Source organism: Sarcophilus harrisii, chromosome 2 (assembly GCF_902635505.1).
Source record: "Sarcophilus harrisii chromosome 2, mSarHar1.11, whole genome shotgun sequence".
Lineage (NCBI taxonomy): Eukaryota > Metazoa > Chordata > Mammalia > Dasyuromorphia > Dasyuridae > Sarcophilus > Sarcophilus harrisii.
Window position 1 is genome coordinate 618,101,250 of NC_045427.1, and position 20,684 is coordinate 618,121,933.

Sequence of the window (20,684 nt, forward strand, 5' to 3'; positions counted from 1 at the left end):
CTGGCCCCAAAGGTGGGCTAGTAACAGATCAGAGGTAGCAGGGGGCAGAAAGCCCTGGTTTTCCGTGGAGAGGAAGGTTGCTGCGTTATTGTTGCATGATACCATCAGCATATTATAGAGAGAACAAGATCCGGACGGGAAGATTTCCTGCCGAAGGCTGGTGGAACCAGCCTGGGGGTTACTGAATGCTGCAGAGGCAAGGAGGCTGAATCCAGAAAGTCCAGAATAAAAAGAAGTGCCCTCAGCAGCTCATGTGAGGAAGAGCCTGGCACTTGGGGCAGAGTGGGGGCTGCAAGCCCTGCTGGGCCATGGGGCAGATGTGGGATGAGAGGATAAAGGAAGACTAGAAGAAAGACCCCTGCTTATGCAGTGGTACACCAGACACAAGGAGAAAGGACTGGGGCCAGGAGTGTTTGTCCCAGTTGGTGAATGCTTGGTAGGTAACCCTTTGGCAGAGCGAGGGAAGGGGATTATGGAGGCAACAGTGACGTTTAAGAGAATAGTTCTACCTTCATGGTGCAGTTAAACTGGACAACTCCAGGAAGAAATCAGGGGTCAACCTGGGAGCAAAGAGGAATGGGGTCTTCCCAATGAAGGTGTGTGTGCCCTCAGGACAGGGATCAGATTCTGCGGTTACAGTTGCATCTGACAGCCTCCCATAGGAGACATAGGTTAGTCCAGTACAGTTGTTTTGAGTGATCCCCCCTAAAAAAGAGGGTGGGGGTGGGAGTGTGACCCTCATGATCTATGTCTAAATGGGACTCAGAGAACCAAAAAGCGCTGGAAGGGGAACAGAGAGCAACCTACAAGAAGTCCTAATAGCCAGTGGAATAAAAACCCCAAAGTAATGCTAAGATATTTTAATATAAAGGGTCTAATTGAGTCCTTTGTAGGATTTTTCTCTCCTTCCTTAGTTTCTGAAACATTATAATTGAATACAGTTATTGCCTCATCGTTGCATCCCATTGCCGGTCACCTTTCCTAATCAGGATTGTTCTAGACAAGTCAGACCTTCCACATTATCTGCTTAAGATTTCTGTGGCTGGAGGCAGGGAATCAACCATGATTCACTAAAGCTTAGCTGAGAAGCCTGACTGGAATTCCAAGAAATTGTACTGCTCAGGGAGATGGGAAATGGGGGAGACTTTGTAGCTCCAACTAGGAGACTGAGAACCTTCCTTTAAGGAGAGAGGAACCAGCAAGATGGCAGGTACCATTCATCTACTGGGATACTGTAGATGAAAACACACTTGATGCCCTTCACAGAATCAGCCTCTGCCACTGGAAGAGAACTCCTAGGACACTGGGAAGCATCCTGGCCTGCTGGGTGGAACCTGGACTTTTTGTTCCAATGATTTGCTCCAATGAACCCTACCTGCAACATGAAATCGCTGCTGAAGGATTTGACTGCAACAATTCCTATGTAACCATAGCCCCGTCAGTTAATCCCGTTGAATCTCAGTTTCTAATCAGTAAGGTTGGAATGGCAAGACCCACTTGCATTGCCTATGTTGCAGGATTGTGAGTCCTCAAGTGAAATAATCTTTGTGAAAGCCTTAATGTGCTCTATAATACTGATTATTATCAGGAGTAGATATAAACTGAGAGCGGAGCCTGTTTTTCATTTCATCTCTGTATCCCCATCATCTAGCAACATGCTTTGTATATAGATGTTTAGTGAATGATTCATTGACTGACTTGATTACAGTTGATTGATTATTGATTAATTTTGATACTGTAGATAATTGATTAATACTTTCTATACTCTGCCATCAAAGAGCAGACAGCAGGAATGAGTCTCTACAATGTCCATTGCACTGATCATCAGAGCCCATCAGAATGGGCTCCTTCCTCGGGCCCTCTCTTTTCCTTCAAAGTCCAATTCCAGCAGTAGCTCTACCCCAGCCTCTAAAGACAGAGGAAGAAGAACAAGATTGAGTCCCAGGGCCAGGGATGGATTCAGACCCAGGTCACTGAACCTCCTTGAGCCTCCCTTTCCTTTCTGTAAAATCTCTAAGCCCCTTCTGGCTTTTTGTCTAAATCCTATTAGCCTTTCTCCATTTTTCACAGGCTTTGGATAAAAGTTGGATTCCTTTTCCTTGCTCTCTCTCTCAGGCCACCATCTTCCTTTCCCCACCATTCTCCCTTCTCTTTCCCCTAAGTTCCTCTCTTTCCATCCTTCTCCTTTCTCCTCCTTAGGTGGTCTCCCTTCTCCCCACCTCCTTTTCGTACTCCGTCTTCTCTACAAAGTTTCCTCTCCCCTTGCTGGTTTTCTCCCCCCAGCCCTCACACACACTCAGCCTTTTGGTGGTGATGCTCATGGGGTGGAGCAAATGGCCTGGCTTGGGAAGGGGAGGGGAGGGAGGAAGGACAAAGAGTTCCATTGCTCTTCTTTGTGGGCGGCTCCTTGTCCTTCTGGTCTGCTTCTTATTTAAATCTGTTTTCTGCCTTGGGGGCGGGGGTGGGGTGGTGTCAGTTTATCTTAGACTGGTGGAAGAAAGAAAAAGGTATTTGAGATTCTGAATCACCCTTGGAGGGGGAGCCCAAAAGGTCGGGCTCACCAACTGCTTTCCCGTGTCAGAAGGTCCCAGGAGAGCTGATTTCCTCTTCTCTTGCCTTTGTACTTTCTCCTTAAGTAGATGTTGTAAAAGTGGTCACTACAGAGTGACCAGCCGGAGGCCTGAAAGGTTCTTCTGTGTGCCTGTTATTCTAAAGCAGAAAATTTCGTCTGGGGGGGGCGGGATATGGAGGCCAGAAAGTCAAGCAAGAACCTTGGATTTGAATAGGAAAATCTGGATAAAAATTCTATCTCTGCTGCTTCCCATCTGTGTGACCTTGGACACGTCATTTAAGCCGAGTGTCCTTAAACTTTATCTGTTAACATCAGAGGATGACTCATAAGGTTCTCTCTAGTGCAAAATCCTATGAATCTTTTTCTGCAATCCAGATCGGTCTTTTGGCTTGGGAAAGGCAGATTGTCCATGTCTGAGCATTAGTGTGGCTGTGACTTGTGGGTGCTTTTGATCAAAACAATCAAAAAAATTTGCATAAAATGCCAGCACTTCGCACAGTGTCTAGCACATAGTAGGCACTTCATCAGTCATTTATTAAATGTCTACTATGTGCCAGGCACTGAGAGTAAAAATAAAAATGAAAACCTCCCTACCATAAAGAGCATGTATTTTATGGGAGACACTTGAATGCGCACACACACACACAAACACACACACACACACACACAAACACACACACAGTAATTTTTAAAGCATATCGAAACAGTACCTATAAAGCAAATACAAGGGAATTTTGCCCTGAGTGTGAATTCTTTGCACAGGATATTAGTGTGGATGGATGTGTTTGTATGTGCACATATGTTATCTTTGCAAATATATTTGCAGCTCTGTGCATGTTCGTTTTGTTTATGGCTCATTTGTACAGATGTGTCCCGTGTCCTTTTCCCATAAAACACTGGTTTTAATCTGATAAATCCCTGAAAGCATTTGGATCATACCATCTTAAATTTAGACCTGGAAGGCACCTGAGCGATCATTTTTCTGCCTTCTTCATTTTACAGCGCAGGAAACCAAGTCATACTCAGGGCTCTGCGTGGGTGGCTATGTCAGCTCCAGGCTAGGAACCCCATGAACCCCAAGTTTAAATTCATCTCTTTTTTCCCCACTACAATGGATTGCCTCCTTCATTTCCCCTTAACTCGGGGAGAGGGGAGAGTGGGACCGTCAACTTTGTGGCTTTAGCCCCCTAACGTTCCCTAGGTAAGGTTCCCTCCCCCTCCTTGCCCCAGAGACCTATTTAACTCTGTTTCTCCTTCCTGTCCCCCTCCTGAAGCCTGAGGTGTTTAGGGAAGGCAGCCCCAGGGCAGGTTGCACCACTCCCCCCCAAAGGAGGTGGAGAAGAGGGGGGAGCTTGGAGGGCAGAGGCTGGACCAGAGGCTGAAGCTAAACCCGCCTTAAGTTACTGTAATCACTTCACTTCTAGTCCCGACTGGCTTTCTCCCTGGGGCTAGGGGTGTGGGTGAGTATGTGGGGATGCGTGCAAGCCAGTGGGACAGGGGATTGCCTCCCTGTTTTGTTTCCAGGAGCTGGGGAAGCTCTGCAAACTCCCATTGGAAGTCATCCCCATGCAGAGGGGATAATGGGCGGATGAGCCGGAGGGGGGGGGGGGGGGGGGGGGGGAGTTATCTCTGCCCTGGCTTGGAGAGCAGACTTTTCCTCTCCCTTGCTTAGGGGGCATCCCCCCTCTCAGGACGTGTACATCCGCCAAACAAAACCGTTTTTGTTGTTTTTGATTTGTATGCACACTTTTTTTAAAGACTACAGGGAAGTTTTTGCTTTCTTTCCAAAGCCCCTTTTAACTTTTTGCTTTTCACTTTGTGTCTGGGGTCAAAAGGAACATCCACCGGGAAGATGCCATCCCTGGCATCGGCAAACCAGAGCTTCGGCGAGCCCGAGGATTATTCCTACGGGGAGTGGTACGTTGATGGCCCCACTTCAGATGGAAAGGCACCGCAACCAGAGCCGTAAGTTTGGAAACTCCCTTTCCCGGCTTCCCAGGGGGATTTGCGTTCCAATAGCTCCTCTGCTTGGGGTTAAGTAGCAGTTAGCGTGGAGCAAGGATTTCTAGCCCTAACTAGGCAACTGAATTGGCTGAATGATCTTGGACTTGTCATGAACTTTTCCCTGAGTTTCAAGATTTTCCCATCTGTAAAATGGGCTTTAAAAAATTCTCCTCCATCTATCTCAAAAGGGCTGGTGTGGAGAATTTGAATTGTAAAAGATGAAAAAGTACTTTGCAAAATATGGCAGGTAATGAGAGTAATCCCCAAGCCATGTTTTTTGTTATCCCTAGAGACCTTTTATTCAACTTCCTTAATATAATCCATCAACTCCTGGGCTGGAAAGTTCTGTTGAGATTCAACTCTTCCTCTATTTATGATCGTTTAAATTGCCTCTTCTCTCTGGGTCTCAGTCTCATCCTCTATAAATGGGAGTGTTGAAATTAAGAGTCACAAGCCTCAGGTTAAAATCCTGCCTCATCTCTACCATCTGTGCGACTTGGAGAAAATCACTTAGTCCATTTGGGTCTCGGTTTCCTCAGTTGTGAAATGAGGGACTTGGACTAGAGGATCCATGACCCTATGATTCCCAACGCCCCCAACATCCTTTCTAACTCTGACAATTTATGTAGAAAAAGTTTTATTCTGCTTAGAGAAAACTCTATTGAGTAATGTTTGCTTTTGTGCTAAAAAGTGGATAAGAAGAAGGGAGATTCAAGAAACAGCCTTGGAAGCAGAAGTAAATTATTCTGGAAATACCGAAGATCTTTTTATTTGAGGGGTTGCTTCCTTAGCTGTTATTAGTGTTATTCTAGGTCCCTGATCTTTTAATATGTAAATGAAATGATAGCTTTACTTTGTTAGAAAGCTGGATGGGAGCAGAGAAAGGTAGAAACAGCTTGATTTATCTTCCCTCTGAAACTTTGATGTCATTATTTAGACCAAGCATGTCAGAAAAGTGAGGGCTACACCCGATAAATCATCTCCACTGGGGGCGGGTCTTAGAGTAGGGTTCTTGTTCTCTTCCCATTCTTTTTCCCACAGCCAGCCTCCTGCCAAAGCCTGGCCCCATCCCTACTTCGAAAAATCTGTTTTATGAGGTAGAAAACGGCATAGGTGAGGTGAGGGAATTGCAGAACCAGCTGTACTCACATCTGCTTCACATCAGCTTGAACTGGGGAAACTAGAGATGGAAAAAACAACAACTAGTGAATGTTAGTCCCTGGGGCCTCAGGACTGGGTTATTCGGGCAAGGGAGCTTATCCCCGGCTGGTTATGAGAAAAGTTTTATAGTTCCAGGAGGCTCCAGTCACCCTGCTTACTGGATGGGGCAAAGGAAAGGCTGGATGTGGAATGGTGGCCAGGACTCATAAGCAGGGTTTTGTGTCCCATTCACTTCTCCTTCTGCGCTGGCTAGAATATGGGGAGAAGCTTGGGTTTGGGGAATAAAGAGAGAAGATGAAGCATTTGAATCGGAGTACGTTTTGGGAAGAAACTAAAGGCGGAAAGAGAATGGGAGATGGAGAAAATGAATGCAGGAGAAGGTAGAATCTCAGAACAGAAGGTGAGAAAGGGGGAAAAACATTTTAGGAACAGGAATCCCATCCCTACAGGGCAGGAATTTCCCAAAATTTACCCCAATGCTATCCGGGGCTCTAGGCTAACTTTTGCTATCTGACCGTGAATTTCTGTGGCAATATTACATCACCCTTAATTAGGACCCAAGGAGAGTTCTGTCTCTTCTTGGGCTGCCTGGGAAACTGTGAAAGTCTAAGGAGCCTTGAAGAGAATCCAGTCTCCTACTGAGTCACTGAGAGACTCTGGGTAAACCACAGGCTTTTTTAAGCCTTTGTATTAGGGAGTCACCTTCAGTGCCGGGACAAGGTAGGAGGGAGGGATCTTCAATGGCATCCTTCAGTTTAATCTGGATGTCAAGGAGCTACCTCTGCCCCAGCTCTTCCTGGCTACTAATCCATCAATGTCCCAAGGCATCTGTGACATGTACCATATGGGACCACATTCCACTGATGTGTCTCTTCATCCCTCCATGATGCTTCATGTCCAGAAACCCTTCACAGAAGAGCCCCGTCCTTATCCCCCAATACCGGGACTTTTTCTCTATGTCCCCAAATCATAGGACCCAGAATTATAGGGGACCTTATAGGGGACCCCTCATTTTGAAGATGAGAAATCTAGAGACATTAAGTGACTCATCAAAGATAACAAAGCCAGAATTTGAACTCGGATCTTCCAACTCCCAAACTGGGTTTCTTTCTCCCTGTATCACATCTGATTCTCCATGCAATTACTGAAGCTAAATCAAGAAAATTAAGTCAAGACTATGACGGGAGGGGTTGGGGGGTCGCTGGCTGTTGGGTGGGGAGGGATGGATCACGAATGTGACAGAGTGAAAGTTTTTAGGATTCTTAAGCATCCCGTGAGGTATGTGCCGTCATTAAGTAACAGTCTGAAGATGAGGTCGTGACCGGAGGAGTCCAGTCACTTTGCCAACTTTCCAGCATTCAAAATCCCCCTGCTGCTCTTGGGAACAGGCTGGGATCCTGTGGGTTTTACCCCTGCTTGACTCCTCTTTTGGAGAGGAAATTCAGATGAGTCAGCCAGGTAGACACTGAGTAAAGCGGATCAATGATGGCCCAGCCCTGACATTGCCATTGACCGCCATTATCATGTTGGACCTTGACCATGACCTTGTGAGTAGATGCAGCCCCATTTTTGCAAATAAAAGCAAAGAAGTGAACAGAAGGCGGTTTTTTGGTTGTTTTTTGCCTTTCTCCGTATCCTCGGCACTTTAACGAGTGGCTGGAGCGTAGGAAGAGCCACATAAATGTGCCCTGACCACCTGGGCTCCTGGCTCTGAGCTTTCTGTAACAAAGTCAGGCTTCCAGTTAGCACGAGGACTGGGACTCCATCCTTGGTCTTCCGCCGGTTAAGTCCCATATTTGTTCCACTACACAAAGTGATGACAGACGATGAAAGGGGATTGAGGCGGGGGGGGGGGGGGGAAGACTAGGGCTCCATCACCCTCTGTGAGGCTTGGAAGCAGGAACAGAGAGCCCAGGGCTCTGAAGAGTATCCTGTTACCAAAAATGCGGGGTGGTGGCCAGATCCTGGGCTTACGTTGGACTTCAATAGAGGGGATGTGCCTCAAAACAAATGAATCACTGGCCTGGGACTATGATATTTTGTGGTTGAAAGGAGACATAAAAAAAAAAAAAAGGATTATTATAATGCTGTTGGACCTTTGGGAATTGGCTTCTATCGCTACTTTTGCTGTGATTTTGAAAGGGGGGGGTAATCTACTGATTTCTTTTGGGGGGGTTTCACAAGTGACTGAGGGAAGGGAGGTACATGCAGAGTCTGAGCTCATTACCCTTCCCATGCTCACCATGAACTCTTTGATCTTTGCTGCTCCTCACACAGGACCCTCCATCCGGCTTCTCTCTTCCTCCTGACTTCTGGCTTACTAGTTCCCTTCAGGTCTCAGTTAGTATCTCACCTTCCCAAAAAAGCCTTTCTCGATACACCTTAATCTAAATGTCTGCCATTCCTCTGAGATGGTTTCTCCTGCCCCCATTTATCCGGCTGTTATCCTATTTTTGTGTAGTTCGCAGATTCTCTTGTGAACTCCTCCAAGCCAGGGATTTTTAATTTTTTAATTTTTGCCTTTCTTTGTACACCCAGAACTCTAACACGTTATCTGGCACAAAAGAGGAGCTTAATAAATAAAATTTATTTTATTTATTACCCAGGCTGACTGACTGGGTTCAGATCTTGGCTGTACTTGCCCATAATAAAATGATTTGGGGCACCATCATCAGAAGGAAACATGATTTTTGTGCCTCAGTTTCTCTAGCTGTCTAGTTTAGCATTTTTCTAACACAATTAGGTCATAGTTGATGCTTAGAAAAAGCCATTAAAATAGGGAAAAGTTACTATTCCCTCAGCATTCATAGAAACATAGAATCACACAATCATACGATCATAGATCAAAGGACCTTAGAGATTTTCAAATGAAATCCTCTCATTTTACAGATTAGTAAATCATCCAGAAAAGTTAAATGATCTGCTCAAGATTACACAAATAGTAAGTGGCAGGTTTAGAATTAAAACCTGGTCTTCTGACCAGGTCTTCCTTGTCTACCTTGCTTGATAACTATTCTTTATGCATTTCCTTATACTTATCATTTCTTTTAGAAATGGCAATGGCATTTTAAAAATCTTCCTTTGTATTTTATTTCTCAATATCAAGCATTTATTTTTCTTTTGCTCCATTCTCTCTCATTTTAAAGACAAATCCTTATTACAAACACCCATAGTCTAGCAAAACATATTTCTACCTTGTCCATGACCAAAAATGTATAAATGGTTTCATATCCCAAGTTTATCATTTCTCTATCCAGAATGAGGAACAAAGTTCATCGCCAGTTCTCTGGAATCATTCTTAGTTGCTGCATTGATCAGAATTCTATCAAGGTTGTGTGTCCTTACAATATTTTCATTCAATAAATTGTTTTTTCCATCCAACGTCTGCCCTCTTCTCTCCTTTCCCTCCCTTCTTCCTCCTCTCTCTCTCTCTCTCTCTCTCTCTCTCTCTCTCTCTCTCTCTCTCCCCTTCTCTCTCCTTCTCTTCCCCCCCCCCTCCTCTTCCTCCTTCTTCACCTCTTCTTCTTTCTTTCCTAGGCTTAGGCTTTTTTTTTCTTCTTCTTCTCCCCTCATTCTTTCACTATCTTCCTTCCTTAGATAGGGAGCTAAACTCCTATTGTGAAAATCATAGAATTTTATGATTTGGGGCTAGCAGGAATCTCAGATCATCTAACCCAGGGATTTGTAATTCATGGTCTGCAGACCTTCAAAAGATCCATGACTAGATTTCAGAGTATCTATATGAATGTGGTTGGAAAAAAAAATCACACCTTTATTTTCTGTGGCTTTTGAATTCTTTTGTAATCATAGGTATTTTATTTTATGGATTTAAAACAGATGCATAATGATAATTATGGAGATATATAGAGAGAAGAGGAATTGCACATGTTTAACATATTGGATTGCTTGCCATCTAGGGGAGGGGGTAGAGGGAAGGGAGGGAGAAAAAATTGGAACACAAGATTTTGCAAGGGTGAATGTTGGGAACTATCTATGCATGTGTTTTGAAAATAAAAAGCTTTAAAAAATGGAGAAAAGGAAAATTCAGTAACACTGAATGTCTTATGAGCAAATTTACATTTTCTGAGGCATCTTATCTGCCACAAGGACATTTTTTCTTACTGTATAAGAGAATTTAAAAAGTTTAATAAGATTATTAATTTTATCAATGGAATATAAGAGGAAAATAAATTCAATGAAAAATAAGTACATAAAAATGGTTTTCCTATAACTTTTCTTCAGGCCTGATGATTTGTATCTCCCTTATGCTTCTTATCACATTATGTTTTGCTATAATTAAAAAAAGCAAATGCATATTTATTTTAATAGATTCATTATTCTGAGAAGGGGTCCACAGGCTCCCAAAGAAAAGGAAGACACTCTCTGATCTAATCCGATGCTTATCTGACAGGGGAGGAAATGGGAGCCTAGAAAAATGGAATGAATCATCCCCATCTCCAGTAGTTGAAAGTCAGCCATATTTATACAGGAGCCCAAGTCCTGATTCTAAATTTTTTAAAGGTAATTAGGGTTAAGTGACTTGCCTAAGATCACATAGCTAATAAGTATCTCCATCTCGGATTTGAACTCGGGTCCTCCTGTTTCTAGACTCAGTGCTCTAGCCACTGTACTACCCAGTGGGGCCCTGACTCTAAATCTGATTGTCTTTCTAAGTACCAGACTGCCCTTGGTATCTGCCCTTGCCATGTAGGAACTAAAATTCTAATTGGAGGTATGATGTCTTGTAAGATATTCTCCTAATCAGAACCATAGGAAGGTCCAAAGATTTCCTGTGAGGTCTCTTCCAGCCATAGGATCTTAAAATCCTAGAAAATAGTGATTCCCCTGCCAGGGAGCCCAGATCCATGCTCATGGCTCTCTGTCCTAGGCTGTATCCCTCATCAAGCCCTTAGGAAAACGTAGCCCAGCTGCACTCCAGGTGAGATCTGGGCTGGCTTGGCAATGGCCGTTAGCACAAATTATTTCCTTCCTTTGTGATGAACACAAGGCTGTCGAGTACTGGACAATATTCTCTAAGTTCATAGAATGACCGTATTGACCTGCTGGATGGGGGCAGGGAGAGGAAGAAGAGGAAGGGGGTTGTTCTGTGGAGGCCCACAGACCATCTGCATAATACATGCTGGGATTTATAAGGCAGAGAGTAATTTCTGTAAATCCAATCCTGCTTCCCTCTGGGGAGATAGACTTGTGGTGAACATTGAGCCTGGTTTTTTTTTCCCTTGAATGCCTTCTTCCTGCGCAAAGAAACCTGCCTTCCTTTCCTTAACTCCTTTCATTCTGTGCTGGGAGGGGGGGGGGGGGGGGGGCGGAACTCAGCCAGAGGGTTTTTTAATAGGTTTCATAGTAAAAAGAGCAGAAACAGGATCTAGTGCTCAGGGGGATGTTGGAAAGCGTCTCATCTCAACCCTCATTTTACAGATGAGTGAATGGATGGCTATATGAATGAATGAAAGAGCAAAGAAATGAATGAAAAAACCTGTTTCATTTGTTAAGCACTTAACTTTGTACCGTAATCCGTGCTAAGTGCTGAGAATACACATTTTTAATTAATTTTTAAAAAACTGGCCATTTATTTACTCAATTGGATTTTATTTTTTCCAATCCCATGATAGACATTTAAAAAAAGCAGTTACTACCCTGAAGTAGCTTATACTCTAAAACACAGAAGAAAGTGGTTGCCAGGGAGGGATAATTTTGGTTTGGAAAGTTACAGGGAATCTGATTAGAATCAGAGGAAAGAAAGTTAACATATCCTTTCCAGGATTAATGGCAATATTGATTTGATTATAGTTCTAAAGTTCAGCCAGGCAGCTGGCAACAAAGTAGTGGGAGAACTGAGTGGGGTTTGGCCACTCAGCCAATAGTGGGTTCTGGGAGGGATAAAACAGATGGCCCTTGGAGAGGTTCAAATGATTCCCCAAACTCAAGTCTTCTGGATCCGAATCAAGGAGATGATCTATGTAAGCATTTGCAAACTTTAAAGTGCTGTATGTGTTAATGATTATCGCTCTTTCTTTTGTATCATGGTTCTTTCTTTGTACACAGGCCCTGAAGTGAATCCAGAGCCCAGGGCCTAACTTGACTTTCCAGACTTCTTACTCACCCTTACCTGGTTCTATTATAGTAAATTATACTGATTCTATATATTATATCTATATTATTTAATTATATATATTATATATCTATATATTAAATTATGTCTTTACATGGGCTCTAAAGCTCACTTATTACCATCCATCTTTGGTTTCCTGATTTTCAAGGTTCTGTTTTCCACTGGGTCTTATTGACAGCTAATGGCTTCTTAGTCAGATAAAACATATTTTAAAGAACAGAAGCCATTGAAACCTAATATAACCAACAGTGCTTGGCATATGATAGGCAGCTAACAAATGCTTGTTGATTGATTATTTGAGAGCAGAATGGTTTGATGTCACAAAAGTTAAGGTTCAGATAGAGGTCCCTGATTCCAAATCTTACCTATCTTTGTGCCATCTATTCCATCCTTTGCTTGAGAGCTCCAGGCAAAGGAAGCTCCTGAAGCAGCTTTGGGCAGCTCAGACTGGGCAACTTCATCCGGTTGTGGTGATGGTTGTTTGTCCTTTGAACCATGACATCAGGGAGGTGGTCCCATGACCATGATTTAAGGGCAGGAGGGGAGGGAGGGATGGGCAAGGTTACCTGCCTCATTTCCCCCCCAGAGCCTTCTGGGTCCAGTGGTCATATGTAGATCAGGATGACTGGAGATGACCCTGGATGAAATAACTTTTTAGGCTAAGGTCTTCTACAGGTCTATTTGAGGTCATACTCATTCAAGTGATGAAGACTAAACAGAAATTGAGGGAAAGAATGGCCTCTTTCATTTATTCCAAAAAATTTAAGTGAATGAATGAATCTGAGAGGGGAAAGTCAGGGTTTCTGGCCAAAGCAGAAATGTTTATAATATATGTTCAGTCTGAGTTAATCAGGACCCAAATAATGACCAATTGGAACTCAGCCTAGGACCTACTGGTGGCCAATTAGAATCAAATTAGTTTTGTTTAAAGTCTGATCCTTAAGAAAGAAATCTAGCTAATAAACCCCAAGATATCTTGGGAAGATTCAGAGGTGGAAAAGACAAAAAAAAAAATGCCTTTAAGAGCATTTTTAGATAAGCAGATGATACCCTATGTGGACAAAGGGAGGAAAGGAGGGAAGGATAGCAAATAATCAATAACTCAAATGATGCTTGGAAGGTAGGTGAAATTCTATTTATCTCAGCTACTGTAGACACTTCCTAGTTTTAAGATTAGTCCCTAAATCACAAGTTTCTCCTTAACTTCTTCTCAAGGTAGTTTGCTGCAAAATTGTCCTAGGAACTGATGTCATCTTGACCTTTGATCATTTATTTTTTACCTAGATTTATTTGAAGCTGAGACATTATTTTTACAAACATGTCACAGGGGTGACTAAAGTCAAATACATTTAACCTAGAGGGGGAAAAGTATGTCTCAGGAAAAGTGACAAGAGCATAGCCAATATTTTTCTGTCCTGTCCCCTCCTTAGGGATATAAAACCTCTTCTTTGAGGAGCTATAAGGCTGTTCTCTGACTTCTGCCAGTCTTTTAACACCAGAGGCTCTAAGCATCCCTCCAAGGGCAGGACAGTGAGACTTGGGGCTGCCTGTGCTTAACAGGGTAGCCATATATAGAAGAAAGGATAGAGAGGAAGAAGAAAGGAAAGAGGGGAAAAAAAAGAAGGAAGGAAGGAAGGAAAGGAGAAAATGAGCATAATTAAGTGCCTATTATTTTCCAGGCACCGTGCTACGTGGTTTACAAGTATTATTTCCTCACAACAACCCCAAAGATATGTGCTATATTTATCCCCATTTTACAGTTGGGGAACCTGAGGTACACAGGCCCAGGGTCACACAGCTAGTGAATGTCTGGATCAGATCTGGACTCGGCTTCTGGACTTGGGGCCCAGCACTCCGACCACTGCACACTCAGCTGTCTCTCAGGGCCAGTGATAATGGACAGCAGGGCTGCCATAGCCACCAGGTCCCGGGTATCCATCAATACACATCGATAGCCTTTTAAGTCACTCATCTCAGTCACTTCTAGCACTTTGTGTTTTAAACCATCACTGGATGCTCTAAAAGGCTAATGTAATACAGCTCATCAAATGGCTCTGGCAGCCAAGCATGGGGTTTCTTTGTCCCCCGTTTCTCCAGGTCCTCAGGAGCCTCCCCCTACCTCTCTCCCCCATCTCCCCCTTAGCTGCCCAGGGGCCCAAGTTTCGGAAGGCCCAATAATGCCCCATGATCCTGTTGTCTCTGCCCCCCAGTCTGATAAAATAATAATAAAATCCCCAAACCTCGAAGCTAGAAGGGTCCCTAGTACATGTCCAGCCAGTAGAACAGATCACAACAAACCAGACAAGTAAATGTCTCAGTTCCACCTGGTGACTTGTGGGCCTGGAAAACTCCCTTCCTTCCAACACAGCCCATCTCATTGGTGACAAGTTCCCAACTTTAGATCCAGGAGAGACTTTTCTCACTCATCAACGCAGCCCGTCCCGTTTTACAAAAGAGGAAACTGAGGCCCATTGAGATTGTTCCCTGTCCAAGGTCGGACAGCAAGCAGCAGAAGCGGGAATCTGACCCAAACTTCTAAGCCCAGTGCTTCCCCCAGTGCAGCCGGCCATGAAACGGGTCCGACTGTTTGTTGTGTAGCAGAGGGACAGTGGATAAGAGACTCAATTTGTTCTAAATTTGCCCTTTGGGGCTAAAAGACCAAATCTAATCTCTCTTCATGTCAGTCCTGGTAAACATCACATGTCCCCAGATTTCTCTTCCCCAGAGATCAGGGCAAATACTCGCAGTTCTTCCAGTGCGTCCTTTCCACACTCAGGCACACATTCTACTTTCTCACCCCCCCCCCACCCCACCCCTGACCAAACAAATAATCTAACTGAGATCTGATGGGACAGAGCAGGATGGGATTCTTCTCCTACCTCACCTCAGAGCATGGAGACAGGAGAGCAGCAGCCTTGGGGGCTGGCCAGGCAACTACTAGCAGTCAGACACTGGGAAAGTCATTCAATTTCCTGCCTCAAGAATCGGTAAGCTCTCACTCATAGACGGCTGTGGTCAGCTTTTCCACACCAGAAGTCCCCATATTTACATTTACAAAATCACAATCTTTCATGCATTTACCTAAGATCATAGTTCCCTTTTTTTGGACGTCATATTACTATGTGGATTCCCACTGAATCTGTTGTTGGGATCATTGTCTAGCTACCTTTCTACCACCTTTTACTTGGACAGTTCATTTTTCAAGCCTAAACACTTTAGAGAATTCACCATTAAATTTCATCTTATTAGGTTAAGTCCATCATTCTAACCTGTCTAGGTCTTTCTGAATTTCAAATCCATAATCCAACATATGTTTTCTAGCTTTGTATTAGTCACATATTTGGTAATTAAATACTGTCTATGCCTTTATCCAGCTCATTGATAAATATGTTGAGTAAGATAGGACCAAGCATGGATAATGGGACATTTTATCAGGGATTTCCCTGAAGGTTGACATGAGTCCACCAATTTAAAGACCTGTGATATGTTTGTGTATATATTATGCATATATGTATGTAAATAGTGTTTATATCTATCTTTATATCATATAGAGAGAGACATTTGTTATTCAGAAATTTCAGTTGTGTCTGATTCTTCGTGACCCCATATGGAGTTTTCTTGGCAAAATGCTGGACCAGTTTGTCATTTCCTTCTCTAGCTCATCGTACAGATGAGGAAATTGAGCCCTCCAAGAAATCTAAGCTCAGGTCCCCATGGTACCCTCTATGTCCCCCTCTCAGCCTTATTTCTGAACTAAGTATCTTCGTTTCCTTCAATATTCTTCACATGACATGATATACCAATATACCATCTGCAGTCTGACCAGGGCAGAAAGCAGGGAAGATCTTCCTCTGGACTCTCTCCGTGCAGCCTAAGATTAAATTACCTTTTGGTTATCACATCATATTCTTACTTTATATTGAGTTTACTGTCTGGTAAAACCCACAGGCTTTTTTTCTTTTTAACATGAACTGTAATTGTCTCATATCTCTCTATGTCCCTTTATATGTACAATCGAGTTTTTTCAACCTCTGTTTACAACTTAAACTTATTCCTATTGAATTTCTTCTTCTTAGATTCCGAATATTATTTTAACCTGTTGAGATATATGAGGAACACAATTCTGTCATCCAACAGCCCCTCCTAGTTTCATGCCATCCACAAATATGAGAAGCAAGCTATCTATGCTCTTATTCAAGACAATGGAAAAATTGCATTTTATAAACACTTCTGTGATGCTCACCTAGAGATCTCCCTCTTAGTCAATATTTTTCATCACTTTTTGGTTCTGTCCAGTCAACAAGTTTGAAATGTGCCTCCCTATACAATCTCTCAAGCACCTCGGTGGTAAGGGGTTCAAATACAATCTTAGACAGTTAAGAGCTGTATTTCTCCTGGGCAAGTTATTTAACCCCAATTGCTTCTAAAAACTCCCCCCAGAAAAACAAAAACTCAATCTCTCTCACCTCTCCTATCTGACCGTATCTCTTCCATCTGGTACACAAGGATATCATGAGAGACTGTATTGGATGACTTTCTCAATCCAAGTCTGCCACGTCTATGGAATTGCTCTGATAAATCAGATAAATTTCAACTCTGGCAGCTGCAAAATTCATGTGGCTGGTTGTGTTGTTGTTGTTTGTCCTTCGTTCTGGAAGAGGACCATGGAGGTGATACCATGATGTGCAAGAGGATTGGATTGAAGTGAGGGAGGTCAGGGCCCCTTCAGAGTCATCTGGGTCCAGTGGCCAGATATAATCAGGAAGACTGGAAATGTTCCTGGATGCAATGGGAGACCTTGCCCTTTTTAAGCTAGTTCCAAAGATCTCAGTTTGATTGAGGTCATACCCATTCAAGTGATCAAGACTAAATAGAAATCGAGAGAAAGAGTGGCCTCTTTGACCTAGTCCAAAAAAATCTAAATAAATAAGTGAATGAATGAATCGGGAGGGGAAGACCTTTAGGGTTTCTGGCCAGAGCAGAAATGACTGCTGTTCGCATTCAATCTGAGTCATCCAGGACTGAAATGATAACCAACTGGAATTTCTCCCAGGGCCTACTGGTGGCCAATTAGAATCAGACTGGGTTTGGTTTAAGGCCTGGTCCTTAAGAAAGAAATCTAGCTAATAACCTTAAGATATCTTGGGAGGGCTCAGAGATGTAAAAGAAAAATATGCTTCTAAGAGCTGGTTCTTGGTCATCCCATATTGTCCTACATGATCACTGCTTCTCTGGTTGCAGACAGACAGGAGTCCTAGAGAGACCTCTCTGCTGAGTATCTCTATCTCTCCCTGAAGAGCAGAAATAAAAAAATGCTGGCTGTGATGGAAGGGAATTATAAAACCACTGACTGTGGGAGTATCAGGGGCTGGCTGACTCAGTAGAAAGTGATAAGATGGTGGAGAAATGTCTTCCTCTGGATTGATTTACTCTGAATTTTATCATGAGAAAAAAATTAAAACTTGCATTTGTGTATTGCTCTATGCTTTCTAAAGCATTTTCCCATCTGCTATTTGGTCTTCACAGTATCTTTGTAAGAGTATCAGGGCAGGGATTATTACTATTCCTATTCCACACTTGAGAAGACTGAGACCCAAAGACAGGAAGCTTCTTGCCCAAGGTTATGCCCCAAGAGCGAGTTAGAACAAGGCTCACAGCTGTGGAACCCAGACTTCCCGAGTCCCCCCCCCTTATTGCACCAGACACCTCCCAAAGGCCTATGAAATAAGAATTTCCGCTCCCCTTCCCCCTGCTCCAGCATTTCCAAAGTCCCCATGGGATGAACACTAAAAGAAGGTATTTATTACGGGCACATCTGGAATGTTAGGAGCGTCTCAAGGTCCAGACTGTAGACACCTGCCTGGGGTAGGGAACAAGGACAAAGGGAAATCATCTGTTTGGTGTGTGAGCAGAGCCCATACAGTGAAGGGCAATGGGGGAGGGAGAGAACAAGCATTTATGAAGCACCCACTGTGTGCCAGGCACTGCACTGAGTGTTCCACAAATCTCTCGTTTGGTGATATAAAGCATGAAATGTAGGAGGATATGGGAGTGAATGGATCCCTCTATGTGGGGAGATGTCATCAATTCACTGTAATATAGCAGGAAAAAATACTGGATTTGGAATCAGAAAACTTGGGTTTCAGTCCTGCTTTGCTCTTTAAGGAAACTTCTTCCTTTCTGAGGCTCAATTATCTTATCTATAAAATGAGAGAGGGGTTTGACATCTCAAATTCCTTTGGGGTCTAAACCCTATGATTGAAGGGACACTCCAGGGTCAAGTCCCTGTCCTTGAGGAAGATGAGACAGGGGAAGTTCCATTGTATAAACCATAGAAAAATAATAATTTTTTTTGTAAGTGATGAAGTTTCTTTCATGCTCCCAGCATCCCCTGCTTCCTGCCCTCTCCCCTGGTCTGTACAGTCCCCTTCCTATCAAAACCTGCTCTCAGGAGTCGTTTGGGCATCATTCACTGTCACTCAGTTCCTGAGCTGTGACTCCGAGGGTCAAGGGCATTCTCAGCCAGAGTTTCCCTTGGGAAGTCTTAAAAATCTTAGACTTTTCAATGTTCAAGCTGGTAGGAACTTCTGAGATCCTTGAATCCATTTGCCAGAGGGGACATTGGGAAAAGAATCTATCTGTAGGGATATGTTTGTTAAGCATCAAGGTAGGGGGATGGGCTTTCATGGGAACTTTAGAAACCACAGCACTGGTTACGGAGAAAAGGAGTTCCTAACTCCGTCCATCCCCTCCTAAAATCCCCGCCAAAGGAGGGGACCAGATGACTTGCTTTGTCAGTGCTCACTCCCTAGTATTCCCCTGTGGGAGAGAGAGGGGAAGGGGTGGTTCTGGCTGCAAGCAACGAGGCGCCAATGCTCCCAGTTATGGGGAGACAGTGTCTCTGTCTCTGGGACTGAGCTGCCAGAGGCCTTCCCCTGTCCTCTGCGGTGCAATTTCCCAAGTACAACATGAAGAAGGAAAGTGATGTCCTGGTAGATGTGCTTCGGGATCCAGGGCAGATGAGGGTGGGGGAATTAAGAATTGGGGCAAGACTGGGAGGTGATGGATGATGGCTCTCTTGCAGCCTTCTCTCCTCCATTGACCCATCCAGCCCAGGACCTCCTCTTTTCTCTCAAGCTGTGTTCCTCTTGAGGCCCTTCTGCCCCAATCCTTCACTTTTATAGAAATCATTGGATTTAGGAACCCATCTAAGGACCCCAGGTCTTGTTCTTCTGAGTCATTTCTGCCAGCTAGGACTATTGGGCTATAACTGCCCGCTTTACGGAGCAGCTTCTGTGTCTATATAGATGAGGAGGAAAAGGAAGAGGAAGAGAGATTCTCTCACTATGTGATCTCACAGGCTAGTTGGTGATGTAGAAAACCTGGATCTGGAAGTTGCCTTAAGAGGATTATCTCATCTGACCACTTGATTTTACAGATGAGGAAACTGAGGCAGAGAGGGAGGAAGTGACTCAAAGTCGCTCAGTTGGAAGGTTTATAAGTAGCACTTGAAGCCGGAAGACGTAAGTTCTTTGAGGGCAGGGAAACTTTCATTCTTGCCTTTGTATCAGTAGTTCCTGCCACACAGCACAAACTTAATAAATAACCAGTGAATTAACTTGATTTCCTGCCTGCTGATCGTCAGTCGTCCCCTGGCTCACACAAAGGGCAAGACATGCTGGTGTAAGGTCCCAAGTAAGAATGGATGGTCAGACTTTGGGGGCTGCAGAAGGGTGTGAACTCTAAGGAAGGCTTCTGGGAGGAGATGATCCTGAGAAGGGACAGGTTTTAGAATGGGAGGGCACCGGGAGAGTACCGTGAGGAAAGGTGCAGAGCCCACAATGTTCATAGCATCATGGAAAGGAAACTGACGGTCAGGCGGGATCGTAGAGGTCATGGAGGCCCATTCCTCCATTTAACCTCCAAGCCAACCGAGACCTGCTAGAGGGGAGGCGATTTCCCCCAGTGTCAGCCGCAGAATTTGAACCCAGACTCCTTGATCCCAGACCTGACATTATGTCCCCCTTGGGGAGGGTGGAGGACCCCATGGGGCTGGAACATGTTGGGAGCCGTGAGAGAGGAAGGTGGCAGAGGGCCAGAACCACGGCCCGCGGGCACATGCCTCTTGTCTTTGGGGCTGGGTGAGTTCTGCTCACATCTCTGCGTCTCTCTCTTTCTCATTGTGTCTCCAGAATTATCCCAGCCTGCTACCACAGCTTCCCACCCAGCCTTTACCACACCTGCCTGGCCTCGTTGTCGGTGAGTATTCCTGGGCCTGGGACTCTCCTGCTTCCCCCCAGGAGAGGATGGGGCCAGAAGTCCGGCAGAGGGGGTGCCGAGGGCCTTCCACTCGCTCACTTGCCCGATCACCTCCTGTGGCATCAGGGGAACCCAGGGAAGTGGAACAGTCTTTGTTCTCAAGCCCATAATCTATTATGGGAGGCGGCGTCTGTCCATCCGTGCGGACTGTAAGCATAGAGGGGGACACAAGAAATACTGGGTACACATTAGCAGCTCGGGGGGCAGGGGAGGTCTCGGATGAAACTTGGGCTGAAAGGAAACGGATCCGAGAGGAGAAGGTGAGGAGAGAGGCAGAGATAGAGCGTTACACTGAGCGGCAGGGAGGAGGCTGAACAGAGACGGTCCCCCCAACTCCCTCCATTCTATCCCTCAGGATCCTTTTCCTTTTAGACATGGCCCTATGAAGCTTTCCCAGGCTGACAGTATCGACTTCCCCTTCCAACTTCCCTAGAGCATCTCACTGGACAATTATCTTCTGCACACTTACCTGTGTAAATCACAGCCCCCTGTTAA

At 44.4% G+C, this 20,684-nt stretch overlaps 1 protein-coding gene across 3 annotated transcripts in view; it reads left to right on the plus strand.

Moving 5' to 3' along the window:
* The window catches only part of STRA6 (signaling receptor and transporter of retinol STRA6), a 76,032-nt gene that overhangs the window by 20,393 nt on the left and 34,955 nt on the right, over window positions 1-20,684 (plus strand). For 2 of the 3 annotated variants that reach the window (XM_031956622.1, XM_031956623.1), the window contains exons 2-3: window positions 4,408-4,537; window positions 20,063-20,129. In XM_031956622.1, the coding sequence (XP_031812482.1) occupies window positions 4,425-4,537; window positions 20,063-20,129 (180 nt within the window). In that variant the 5' untranslated portion in view covers window positions 4,408-4,424. Of the gene's footprint in view, window positions 1-3,952; window positions 4,033-4,407; window positions 4,538-20,062; window positions 20,130-20,684 lie in introns of those variants that run through there. The other variant, XM_031956624.1, reaches the window with a different exon arrangement.